The sequence below is a fragment of the Elephas maximus genome, chromosome 8 (genome assembly GCF_024166365.1).
Source record: "Elephas maximus indicus isolate mEleMax1 chromosome 8, mEleMax1 primary haplotype, whole genome shotgun sequence".
In the NCBI taxonomy this organism is placed as follows: domain Eukaryota; kingdom Metazoa; phylum Chordata; class Mammalia; order Proboscidea; family Elephantidae; genus Elephas; species Elephas maximus.
The window spans coordinates 99,671,374-99,683,941 of NC_064826.1; the positions used below are offsets into that span (position 1 = coordinate 99,671,374).

Here is a 12,568-nt window from a genome sequence, read left to right on the forward strand (position 1 = left end):
CTCTTAACTGTTGCTTCTCAGGATTCACTTTTACATATAGCTCATAATTATTTGAACAACCGTATTGATTTTCTTTGAGTTTGTTTTTAATTTTCTGTGCTATTATATATAAGGGGTATATATGGGTGGCACAAATAGTTAATCGTTCAGCTACTAACTGAAAGGTTGGCAGTTTGAACCCACCCAGAGGTGCCTCAGAAAAAAGGCCTGGCAACCTGCTTCCAAAAGGTCACAGCCATTAAAAACTCTATGGAGCAGTTGTACCCTGCAATACATGAGGTCACCATGAATTGGACTCAACTTGAAGGTAACTAGTTATATATATATATATATACACACACATATATATATATATATACACACACATATATATATTAGCCTCTTTATATGCATCTATTTATATCTTCTTTTCAGTTTCTGACCATTTGTCGATTAGAAAGCAAAATTTATAGAGTTCAAACAAAAGATTACACGCAATCAAAAAAGAAGTAATTATACCTTAAACTCTTTGAATACACGTAGTAATTAATGCAAACAACAAGCAGAAGGCTGGGAGCTTTCAATAACTGCTCCACAGAAGCTTAGAAAACAAATTCCCTTTCATATCCATTGTAGACTGTAGTCCCCAGGGAGTAAAGTTTAGTGTGTGAAATATTTATTAAGGATATCCTGTGGAAAGAAGGAGAAAGAAGCAGTATCGAGAAGAGGGAGAAATCAAGATGCAATGCAGCCCAACACCAGCATCTCTGACTAGAGCTAGATTGGCCTTTCGGAATTGTCCTGCATTGGCCTGAGATGGCCAGGTCTTCATACCCTCCCTGTATATCGTCCTTGGAGGTGGGCCACCCTGGGAATGAGAGTGACCTTGAGCAAGGTAACTCTGCAGCGGAAGCCATCCCTGGAGGATCTCATAGCTGAAGGACGGCCGGGGACAAAGTGTTTCATTCAAGGGAGATCCGAGTGGTCAATTACAATGTCCAAACAATGTCTATATTTATGCTCCCCCCAAAGTAGCAAAACTAATGATGCCTTGACAAAATATTCCCTAGAATTAAACTATAGCACTCTTTTAGCACAACCACCTGTTAGAAGAGGGAGAAATGAAAAAGAAAAGAAAAGAAAGCAGAAGATTTATACCGATAGGAACTAAGAATAAGGAGGAAACTTCTGGGCAAAGGTGCCTTTACCCACATATGCAATCTCTGCTGTTGTAAATAGCCCAAATCTTCTGAAAGCATCTTTCCTTGCAGAGGCCCATCTATGATCATGGCCCTGACCAAGTGGAATGCTGTTGCTGAATGGAGAAGACTGATGGGCCCCACAGACCCAGAAGAAGCAAGACTACTGTCCCCCGACTCCATCCGAGCCCGTTTTGGAAAGAGCATTTTGCACAACGCTGTCCATGGAGCATCGAATGCCTTTGCAGCAGAAGAGACCATTACAAAACTGTTTGGAAAGCTCAAGCCTGAGAATCCTGAGGAAAACTAATGTATGTTGCGTCTTTAATTATTAGCTTCTTCTCTTTGCTTGTTCCAGGGCTAGGCTTAGGACAAAGCTGGTTTGGAAAGACCAGAACTTTTCCCATATTCCTGAATCAACATTTCTTTCCAGCAGACACGTTGCTGTCTTAAACACAGCCTGAAAGCTGAGCCAGGGATGTGGGGAATTCAAGCTGCACGGAGCCAGGCCAAGGCAGATGCATCCAGGCCCTTGGATGGAGACAGTGGGCCCAGTGAGGCAGACACTCCTGCGTGTGCAGGCCTTGGTCTCAAGTCATTTGTGTCATTTGTCATGTCACAGTCTTATGTAACCCTGCCCCTTAAATCTCTTCCACTTTGAATGGCCAAAGTCTTGTTCATCGGCCTGAACTCGGTTCTCTACCAACAACCTGTGGGTAATATATAATAATGCAACCTAATAAAAAGGACCCTGGTTGGCGTAAACAGTTTGCGCTCAACTACTAACCTAACGGTTGGTGGTTCAAACCCGCCCAGTGGTGCTGTGGAAGAAAATCGTGGTGATCTGCTTCTATAAAGATCACAGGCATGAAAATCCTATGGGGCCTTCCTACTCTGTAACACGCAGGGTTGCCATAAATCTGAATCAATTCAACATCAACTTTCTTTTTTTTCCCCAATGTAATAGAATATCAGAAACCATAGAGAAAAAGACAATCATTTCTAATCCTTGGCAAAGAAATATTGATTAAGTCTAGCTACTATCATATGCAAAAACATTGAGTCTGCTTAGTTGCCCCAAACATTTCTCTCCTGGGCAGTGTGGGAGATGGCATGTAAAATGGGTGACTTTTCCTATCAATCCTGCTTCCCTTCTTTAGTTTAACAGCCAAAAGTATAGAAAGAGCATGCTCACAATTGTATATCTGTTTGGCTCTACCTTGCTGACTTGAATATGACTGCATACACTCCTCATGTGTGGAGTGCTGTCTCCACCTGGATGAGCCCCATGGAGAAACAGCCCCCAGACCATAATGATAAAGCAGTATGAAATGTTATATTACTCAGAGGGCTAATATTGTGCTTCTGCTTCAGACATTCAAGACTCATTTGTTCAGCTTTTGCTATATGCTGAACCCTGTCCCGGGACTGTTTATGCGTAGTCCTGTCCTAAAGAAGTGGATGACTGTAAAGCAGGACATAGAAAGTTGACATGTGTCCTAGGGGTGAACACACAGTGCTCTGGGAAGATGTATATAGGAGTTTGAGAGCCAGAAGCTGAGATGCAAACTGTCCAGGTAGGGGATGTTGCATAATGGAAGTGAAGTAGGAAAGCAGCTGAACTAAGGTAGAAATGGTGAACTTAGTGATAAGCAGAATGACCAGAGAATTCTTAGAAGGCTGTGTCTCCAGGCCTCTGAGATTGGCTTCCACCCCACTGATGGAGTAGAGGAGATCAAGATGACTCCCAGCCTCCTGGCCTAGTAACTGAGTAAGTGGTTAAACCTTTCCCAGATGGGGGACTCGGAGAAAGAAGCATATCAGAGGGAAATGTCGCAAGTTCAGTTTTGGTCTTGTAAGAAAGCTCCATTAAGGAAGCACCCAACTCTCTTGCAGAAGAATTCTTCAAAGCCCCTCCTAAAATAACTCAAAATTAATCCTGTCTTGTGATACATTCATAAACCCTGGTGGCGTAGTAGTTAGGAACTACCGTTGCTAACCAAAAGGTTGGCAGTTCAAGTCACCAGGCGCTCCTTGGAAACTTTATGGGGCAGTTCTACTCTGTCCTGTGGGGCCACTGTGAGTCAGAATTGACTCGACAGCAACAGGTTTGGTTTTTTGGTTTGATGATACATTCAGAAGAAAATATATCTAATCCTGACATCAAGAACCTTAAATAAAAGCAAGCCTTTCATAAGATTTCTTGAAGAGATAGCAAACCAAGGATTTTTTTTTTTCCCTCAAACACAATAGAACAACAATACAAATTCCTAAAGGTCTTCATGGGGAATCTCTGTCCTCAGAGACCCACTGCTTCCCGTGTCCCTGTCCACTCCCTTCACCCTCCAGCCTCTCCATCATGTGCAGTGAGTAGAGGCACAGTTGGGTGGTTTGGCTTTCTCAGCTACTTCCCATTCTCTTTCTTGCCTTTGGCCTAACCAGCAATTCTGGACCCTCAAAAGGGTTGGGCTGGGGCAGTTGTGGTTACTCACAAGTTAGTATGTTTTTACCTCATCACAGGGCTTGGTCATTAAATTGGCAGCTTATAAATGCTTGTTGATAGCTAACTTACTGACTTGGGACAGTGATAGATAAAGACAAGAGGTCATCGCCGAAGCTCTGCAAGACTCTAATACGGAAAATTATTGCTGCTTTAGAATTAGTATGTGGCATGTAATTTATTTTATCAAGTGTATCCTTTCTTTTCCCAGAACTTTGAGAAGATAATACATAAATTCACATCAACTTGTAATTGTGTGGCACAGCTTCCTGGGAGGAAGATTAAGAAGGACATTCTTTGGAGAGAAACTCAACGGCATCTCAAGTTAAAAACTCACCTCAAGGTGAAAACCATATGACTAAGCATAATATAAAAATAAAAGCGTCACCCCCAAATATATCCTATGTGTTTATTATTACCCTGTCTTCCAGAAAGGAGTTGAGAGGCTTCTATAAACACACAGTCAATACGATAAAATACTTGGGCAGCAACCTGCAATGTGGGGAATAAGAGAGTAGAATAGATAAGTGAATCCAGGAGTGGGTTAGATGCAGCATGCATACTGCAGACCCTAACGCACCATTTAGAGGCTGAATGAAAATTTGACTCTGAGCTTTCCAGCAGGAACTTTGAAAAGGTGACAAAGTGATTTACATAATTTGCTGTCTAACTATGGGACAGTACAGGCTCCCTGATGGTCAGATGATGTGATGAATCTCTGCAGGAATGGGAGATGATAATAAGCCAAAGGTTTTGTTTTGTTTTTCTACCCTAGTCAGGATGTAATTTGAATCATGTCTCCTACAGTGATACACTCTCATGTTAATAAAACTAATTACCATCAAGTCAGTTCCTACTCGCAGTGACCTCATGTGTGTCTGATTAGAACTGTGCGCCACAGAGTTTTCAGTAGCAGATCACCAGGCTTTTCTTCCAGGGTGTCCCTGGGTGCACTCGAACCTTCAGCCTTTGAGTTAGCAGCCCAGCATGTTACCCGTTTGTATCACCCAGGGAGAATATCCAGAGTTATATGCAACTCCCAGCATGTTAGCTATGATACTCCTCCTTTTTCTTCCACTTAAGAGAACATATTGAAATGCAAGTAAGTGAGAATGATGTTGTTATATGATTAGTGTTTTTTCTTTTTTAAAATATGGTTGTATTAGGTTGTAGGGTTGCCTAACAAAGTACCAAAAGCGAGATAGATTAGAACAATGTAAATTTATTGTGTCACAGTTCTGGAAGCTAGATACCCAAAACCAAGGCATTAGCAGGGCCATGCTCTCTCTGAAGACTCTCGGGGAAGATCTTTCCTTGTGTCTTCCTAGTGTCTGGTGGATCCTGAGAGTCCTTGCCATTTCTTGGCTTGTAGCTGCATCATTCCAATCTCTGCATCTGTCTTCCTGTGATGCCTTCTCTCTTTGTCTCTCTCTCTTTTTAAAATAAGGACACCACTCATATTGGATTAGGACACATCCTACCCCAGTATAACCAGAAAAAAAAAACCCAAACCCTTTGCCGTTGAGTGGATTCTGACTCATAGCAACCCTATAGGACAGAGTAGAACTACCCTGTAGGGTTTCCAAGGCTGTCATGTTTACAGAAGCAGACTGCCACATCTTTCTGCCATGGTGTAGCTTGTGGGTTTGAACTGCTAACCTTTCGGTTAGCACCTGAGAGCTTTAACCACAGTGCCGCCAGTGCTCCCTTACTCCAGTGTAACCTCATGTTAACTTAGCTGATGTTATCTTCAAAGACCTTATTTCACAGTAAGGTCACATACACACCTACAGGGGATTAGGACTTCAGCATATCTTTTAGGGGGACTCAATTTAATCCATAACAAAGGCTAACTTTCTATTCTAATTTGTAAACTCTAATATTAATGAAATTAATATACTCACACACTTTGATTATTCAGTATTAGTGACACACTATTTGCCTCAAAACTAGTGTCACAACACTGAGAAAGAGGCCTGTGGACTATCATTGATTGTTAAAATATACAAAATCTAGTTAAACCAAAAAAAAAAAGATTACTGTCAAGTCAATCCCAACACATGGTGACCCCATGTGTGTCAGAGTAGAACTGTGCTCCATAGGGTTTTCAAGGCTGTGACCTTTCAGAAGATCTCCAGGCCTTTCTTCTGAGGCACCCCTGAGTGGGTTCCAACCATTAATCCTTCCATTAGTTGTTGAGTGCAATTAACTATTGCATTACCCAAGGAGAACAAAACCTAGTTAGGTGTGAATTATCAGTAAGGGTACTTCTCAAGTATTTCTTCAAAATGCATTTTAATTAAAAAAAAAGATCAATTATTGAATTTCCTTGGATTGTGCAGAGAAACTAGTAAAAATATTCACCCGTCTTACACCCTACACCTTCCCTAGTTCTTCTAATTGAATGCAGTTAGCTGCTGCTTAAGGTGGTCTGATCACATTTGGATATTCCTAACAAGGTTGTGTTAAGTGGTACACTGTTACTGCCTTAAAAATTTTCCAGAACTTCAACATGGTGATTGTAATGAGTGTCACTGAATTGGATACTTAAAAATGGTTAAAATGGCAAATGTTTTGTTACATATATTCCACTACAATGACATTTTAAGAACAATCAAAAACTCTTAAAGTTAACACCACATTTTACCAGTAGATAGATCGCAGACTTCACTCAGTTGTGTACCTAATGTCTGTATCTGTACAAAGATTTTATACGCAAGATGTATAGAAAGGCCACTTCTTTCGAGTTGTAGGGCTGGCTTTGAGGTAAGTAGCTAAAAACCTAATAATTAGTGTTCGAAGAAAAATATTTAATGAAACCTTAATTTGTGTCTGTGTTAGTCTTAGGAGGATTGAACGTAGTAGGTGGGGTGCAGCAGCAGGAGGTAAGCATATGGGAGCCAGGGTACAGTCAGCAGGACAGGAAATACCTTTTAGCCCCTGAGGAAGAAACGTTAGAAAAGGGTAGAAAGTTGTCAGGCCCCAATGAAGTGGGCGGAGTTTGAATCTCAGCTGGAATTTAGGCAGAAAACACATGTCCTGGGCCATTGCGGCTGTGGCAAGTGAAGACAGAAACCTTGGGGGGCAAAGCTTGGCGCTCTGGGCTGAGATTTTTTTCAAGATGATGACAGGCCACCTGATGGTGGGGATGCGGGTCCAGTTACAGGAACTGTCTTAGAAAGTAGACAATCCTGAAGGAAGCATCTCCATCCCAAGAGCCAATGAGAGCTGGGGGTAAGTTCTGCATCTCCATGAATTCCCCCAGACAGAACAGTCCCCATTTTTTTAGTGCTAGCTCAATCATGCACCTGGACTTTGAAGTCAGAGTTTCTTTGGTTGCCCTGCTTAGTCCCTCAGACCCCTTTCCAAGACAGAACAACTGAAGTTTTCTTCTTTGTATCCTAATATTTTCTAACATCCTCTCTCCCTGGATCCGGCTTCCTCTATGCAGATCCACTGCAGAAAATGGGCAGATGTCCTCCAATATATTAAACTCTGTCTTATAGCCCACTGCCTGGACTCTCTTGGTGCCCTTTCTGCTCACTGGAGTGGATCCCCCGGTACTGATGTTTGACTGAACTGTGTCTGAACTTGCTCAACCTTTGGATGCTACTTTGGATGACCTCCCAAGTCCATTTCTTAATGCCTTCAATGAAGGGAGACAATTGACTCAGCAATTGCCCATGTGATTTTTCAACTGCTGAAATATTTCAGTGACATAAGAAATATGTGAAAATATTAGAAGCCTACAAATGTTAATGGATTTTTAAAATCCATCAGATTGAGTTAACAATGGTATTTTAGATTACCTTGGATACCGTGATGGAATTTTATTCATAATACGATTATTTGTTTAACCTCAGTTACTTATACCTCCTTATTATTACACAATTCCTTGTAATTTTATGAAACTCAGAAACTTTTCTCTAGTTATGAATCTTCTCTGTTAGCTGAATTGAATCCCTAATAATATATGCTTTTTTCCCTTTTTAAAGCATGTCATTAAAATGATCCAAACTTGCCATTGAAAGTGGTTCTTATCCAGTTATTGCAGCTGAATATTTTAGAAGTATCTAGGCAATAAATTGCTTCCATGTAAATATCACAGTTAAAGATATTGGGGGGCATTGGTGGTTCAGTGGTAGAATGCTCACCTTCCATGAGGGAGATCTGGATATGATTCCCAGCCAATGCACCGCACTCACAGCCATCATCTGTCAGTGGAGGCTTGCATGTTGCTATGATGCTGAACCAGTTTCAGCAGAGTTTCCAGACTAAGATGGACTAGGAAGAAAGGTCTTGGCAATATACTTCTGAAAATCAGCTAATGAGGACGACGCAGGACAGAGAAACATTTTATTCCATTATACATGAAGTCAGCATGAGTTCAAGCCAACTCAACAGCAGCTAACAGCACAACAAACATATTAGGTGTATGAATCTACTGCCTGAACCTGTAAACAGACATATGACCAATGAAATAATTCCTACATTTACATGTCTACATGGCTTAAAACCGTACTACACTCTCTCTCAATCCTATTCTCTTCTCTCATAGTATTTTCATAATATCTTCTGACTAATTATTAGAGTAATACATGTTAATTATACAAAATACAGAAAATAGATGTTTTGCATTCTTTTTGCCCATTTTTTCCTGGTCCTGAGAATTCAATAATGAATATTGGAATGATATTTTAATATTTTTTGTAAAAATATTTTTGTAACAAGTTTGTCCCACACTGGCCTGCCTTGGGAGCTGCATTTAAAAGTCTATTCACTCAAGTTCTTGGTAAAATAAATTCTGATACATCCATGCTATCCAGCTGTGAAAAATGAAAAAGCAGATGTGTTTTTTAATGTGGAAAAAAAAAAGATGTTTGTGATGCATTATTAAATTTGTGCGAACACAGGAAAAATGTCTGGAAGGGTTCACACCAAATGCTAACGGTGGTTATTTTGACATTTTGGTGATTTTGTTTTCTTTTTCTTTTGACTTATTTCCTATAAAAGTGCGTATTTCATTGCCATCCTAGGGTCAAACCTCCGTTGGGGTACTGCCATGAATATAGATACCCTATCACGTGTACCCCATTTACCTGATGAACACAGAATGGTTGTTTAACAATGAAGTCATAAAGTTGACAACTAAAATTTTTGCTTGGCATGCCATTCTTTATGACATAATGCATCTCTCAAGGTGGAAATATTTTTTTTTAAGTATTTTGTGTTAGGAAACACAAGCAATATTGGGGTGTATTATGTACAACTAGAAGGAGCAGCTATTATATTGCTTTTCAAACCTACCAAACCCATTGCCATCAAATCGATTCCAACTCACAGCAACCCTATAGGACAGAATAGACCTGCCCCATAGGGTTTCCAAGGCTGTAATCTTTACAGAAGCAAACTGGCTCATCTTTCTCATGTGGAGCAGCTGGTGGGTTCCAATCGCCAACCTTTAGCAGCCAAGCTCTTAACCACTGCGCCAGTGGGCCTCTTACCACGGTCATAAGCGAGTACCTCCTACACCCACAAATAACCCAGTTTTATGTTTCAGAAAGATCTTTGCACATTGATCTGGAAAACTTTAGCTCAGGCACTCTGGGACTCAGTTCTTTCCCTAACTACACGTAAGACATCGGACAAGTCCTCAGGCATCCTCTCACCAACTCTAGTGCTTTCACACAAGGGAGATGATGACTTCTAAGGGCCAATGTTTTCATTCCGCGATTCCAAATAACCATTTTTTGTTTTTGAATAATGATAACAGCAGATAGAGAATTGTGGCAAAAATGTGTTCTTCCCTTTTCCTCAGGAATTAGTTTTCCAATCAGGAATGCCCTCAAACTAGCTGAAGTAAAGAGAATACAATGGACAATCTTATAGTCATCTAAGGGCAGAAAACAAAAGTGTGGTCAGACCAAATAGGATTAGAACTGGAGAGTAACAACTGAGGGTATTTAAGTTCTCATGCATCTTACGTAGAAGCTAGGTAGCGAAATCTGTTGGCATTTCTGCTACACTCCAATTCTTTGTTTTCTCTAGCCGACCAGTTATATTTTTAAATTTCATTCATCAAAAAAGATTGAAAAGGAGGTGAAGCCAATATGGTGCTATAGAGAGAAGTACCACATTGTCCCTCCAGAGCAAGGACCGAAAAAGCTAAGTAAAACAGAGGCAAACGTCAATCCTGGAACCCTAAGCATCAGTTGAAGAGATAAAGAACTCAACCAAGCACCAAATGGAATAAGAAACTGACAGAGAACAGAGGGCAAAGAGAGATATGGAGCTAACACTGCTTGGATTTGCCATCTTGGACTCCTCAGCCACTGAGATTGACATAAAGGGAGTACAGGAAAGCAGCTTCAGGGAGCTCCCACCAGGAGGCAGAGTACCCAGTAACCAGTGATACACGCTTTTCCACCCCCCAACCTTCTTCCCTCTGCTTGGGCTCCACTACTTCATGGAGGGCTAAGGTCACTGAACAAAGGAGGTGCTGGCTCCATGCCCCTTGGATTTGTTCCACCCACACCAGCCAGCTCCTTCAGTGCTATTTTTTTGATGTTGTTGCTTTTTTTGGCTTCTCTCTCTCTCTCATCTTTTTTCCCTTCCTTTCTCTCCAACACCTGGTGCCGTGTGCCATCTCAGCTTCTTCTTGACAGGCTGTGAAATGCTGCTCAGCTGGGGAACCACTTCCCCAGCCCATGCCACCACACTGCTGGAATCCCTGGGGAAATTTTTTTTCTTTTTTCTTCTTTTCTCCTTTTTTGTTTTTCTTCATTTCTCGATTTCTTGTCTCTCTCTACTTTCCTTCTTTTCCTCGTGCTGTGTACCATCTCCACACCTTCTGGACAGGCTGTAAAGCTCAGCTTGGGAGCCACTTCCCTGGTCTGATCTGCCACACTAGTGGGATACCTGAGGGCATTTCTTTTATTTATTTTTCTTTTTTTTTTTATTTCTCAGTTTCCTGTCTCTCTCTACCTTCCTTCTTTTCTTGTATCCTGAGTACCTGGCCCTGTGTGCCACCTCCGCCCCTTCTAGACAGGCTGTGCAGTGCCTAGCAGCTTGGGAGCCACTTCCCCAGTCTGCACCTCCAAGCCAGTGGCCTCCTTTGGGAATTTTTTATTTTTTTCTTTTCTCAATTTCTTGTCTCTCTACCATCTTTCCCTTCTTTTCACCTAAACACCTGGTGCTGTGTGCCATCTCTGATCCTTCTAGATGGGCTGTGCAGTGCCACTTGGCTGGGGAGCCACTTTCTCAGTCCGTGCCACCATACCAGTGGGCTCCCTCAGGGCATCTTTTTTTTTCCTTTCTTCTTTTCTCGGTTTCTTGTCTCTTTCTATCTTCCTTCCTTACTCTTCTCCTGAACCCCTGGTGAAATGTGCCATTGCTCCTCCTTCTTGACAGGCTGTGCAGTGCTACTGGGCTGGGGACCCACTTCCAGTGGGCTCCCGTGAGGCATTTCTTTCTTTCTTTACTTCTTTTCTTCTCAGTTTCTTGTCTCTCTCTACCTTGCTTCTTTACCCTTCTCCTGAACACCTGTAGTCATGTGCCATCTCTGCTCCTTGACGGGTTGTACAGTGCTGCTCAGCTGGGGATATGCTTCCAGTAGGTTCCCTTGGGGCATTTTCCTTTTCTGTCTTCTTCTTTTTTTTTTCTTGGTTTCTTGCCTCTCACTACTTCCCTTGCTTTCTTTCCTCCCAGCCACCTGGCATCTTTTTTTTTTTCTCTCTCAGTTTCTTCTCTCCCTCTACATTCTTTCCATTCCTTTCTCCTGAGCACATAGCCATGTGTGTCTTTCTCTCTCCTTTTTTTACATCTAGTTTCTTATCTCTCTCTCCCTTCTTTTCCTCCCCCTCCCCACCTCACTAGCTGTGTGTGCTGTATCTGTCCTTTCTTGACAGGCTGTGCCTCATCACCTGGATAGAAACCACTGGCACATGGCTTTCCTGGGTCTGTGCCACTCCAAAAGTAGGATCCCTCAGCAATTTTTTTTTGACTCCTGTTTCTGTCTCCTCTTTCCCACATGCATCTTAGCTCAACACATCACAACCTCCCCCTCCCTCCTGCATATTTGCACTGTGTGCTGAACACCACACCCCCAAGCAGCACAGGCACTGTCTACCAGAAACTGCCCTGCAATGATGCTTGACTCTCCCTTGTCGGTCCCAGTACATGCCATAAACAACCCATCCCAGCCCGTCCCCTTCCTCTGGACCTGCTTTGTGGCACCATAGCTGAGCAACTGGTCCTGCCCACTGGACAAGGTGGTGAGAAGTATCATGCCCACAGATGGGGAAACAACAAAGAGCACCCAACCCACCTGCTCAGACATAACCAAATAAAACAAAAAAGGAAGATGAAACAAACAAATCTACAATCAATAAACAAAGAAAATACTGAATGTCCCAAAGACAGCAGACAGTATCAAAACATATATATATATATAAAAGGACAGGATGGTTCCAGAAAGTGTCCAAAATAAAACATCAGATGACTTTCCAGTAGAAGAAAAGGCACTAGAACCACCTGATAAGGAATTCGAGTCTTTAATATTCAGAGCTATCCAAGAGTTGCTAACCAAAGGGTCAGCAGTTCAAATCCACCAAGCACTCCTTGAAAACTCTATGGAGCAGTTCTACCATGTCCTATAGGGTCGCTATGAGTTGGAATCGACTCGACTGCACTGGGTTTGCTTTTTTTGGTTTTTATACAAGAGTTGAAGGAAAAAGCAGACAAAAATATACAAAATAATAGAAAAGGCAGACAAAATCATGGAAAAGACAGACAAAACAATGGAAGAATTCAGGAAAATAATACAGAAACAAAATGCCAGAATAAATTTACAACTAGAAATCATACAAAAACAACAATTAGAAATTAAAAA

The 12,568-nt window shown here is 41.7% G+C and overlaps 1 protein-coding gene across 1 annotated transcript in view; it reads left to right on the forward strand.

Moving 5' to 3' along the window:
• NME8 (NME/NM23 family member 8) overlaps positions 1-3,984 on the forward strand; it is a 65,666-nt gene extending 61,682 nt beyond the window's left edge. Inside the window, exons 15-16 of the mRNA XM_049894511.1 lie at positions 1,251-1,489; positions 3,890-3,984. Coding sequence (XP_049750468.1) covers positions 1,251-1,488 — 238 coding nt within the window. The 3' untranslated portion in view covers position 1,489; positions 3,890-3,984. The remainder of the gene's footprint in view (positions 1-1,250; positions 1,490-3,889) is intronic.
• The last annotated feature ends 8,584 nt before the right edge of the window (positions 3,985-12,568 follow it).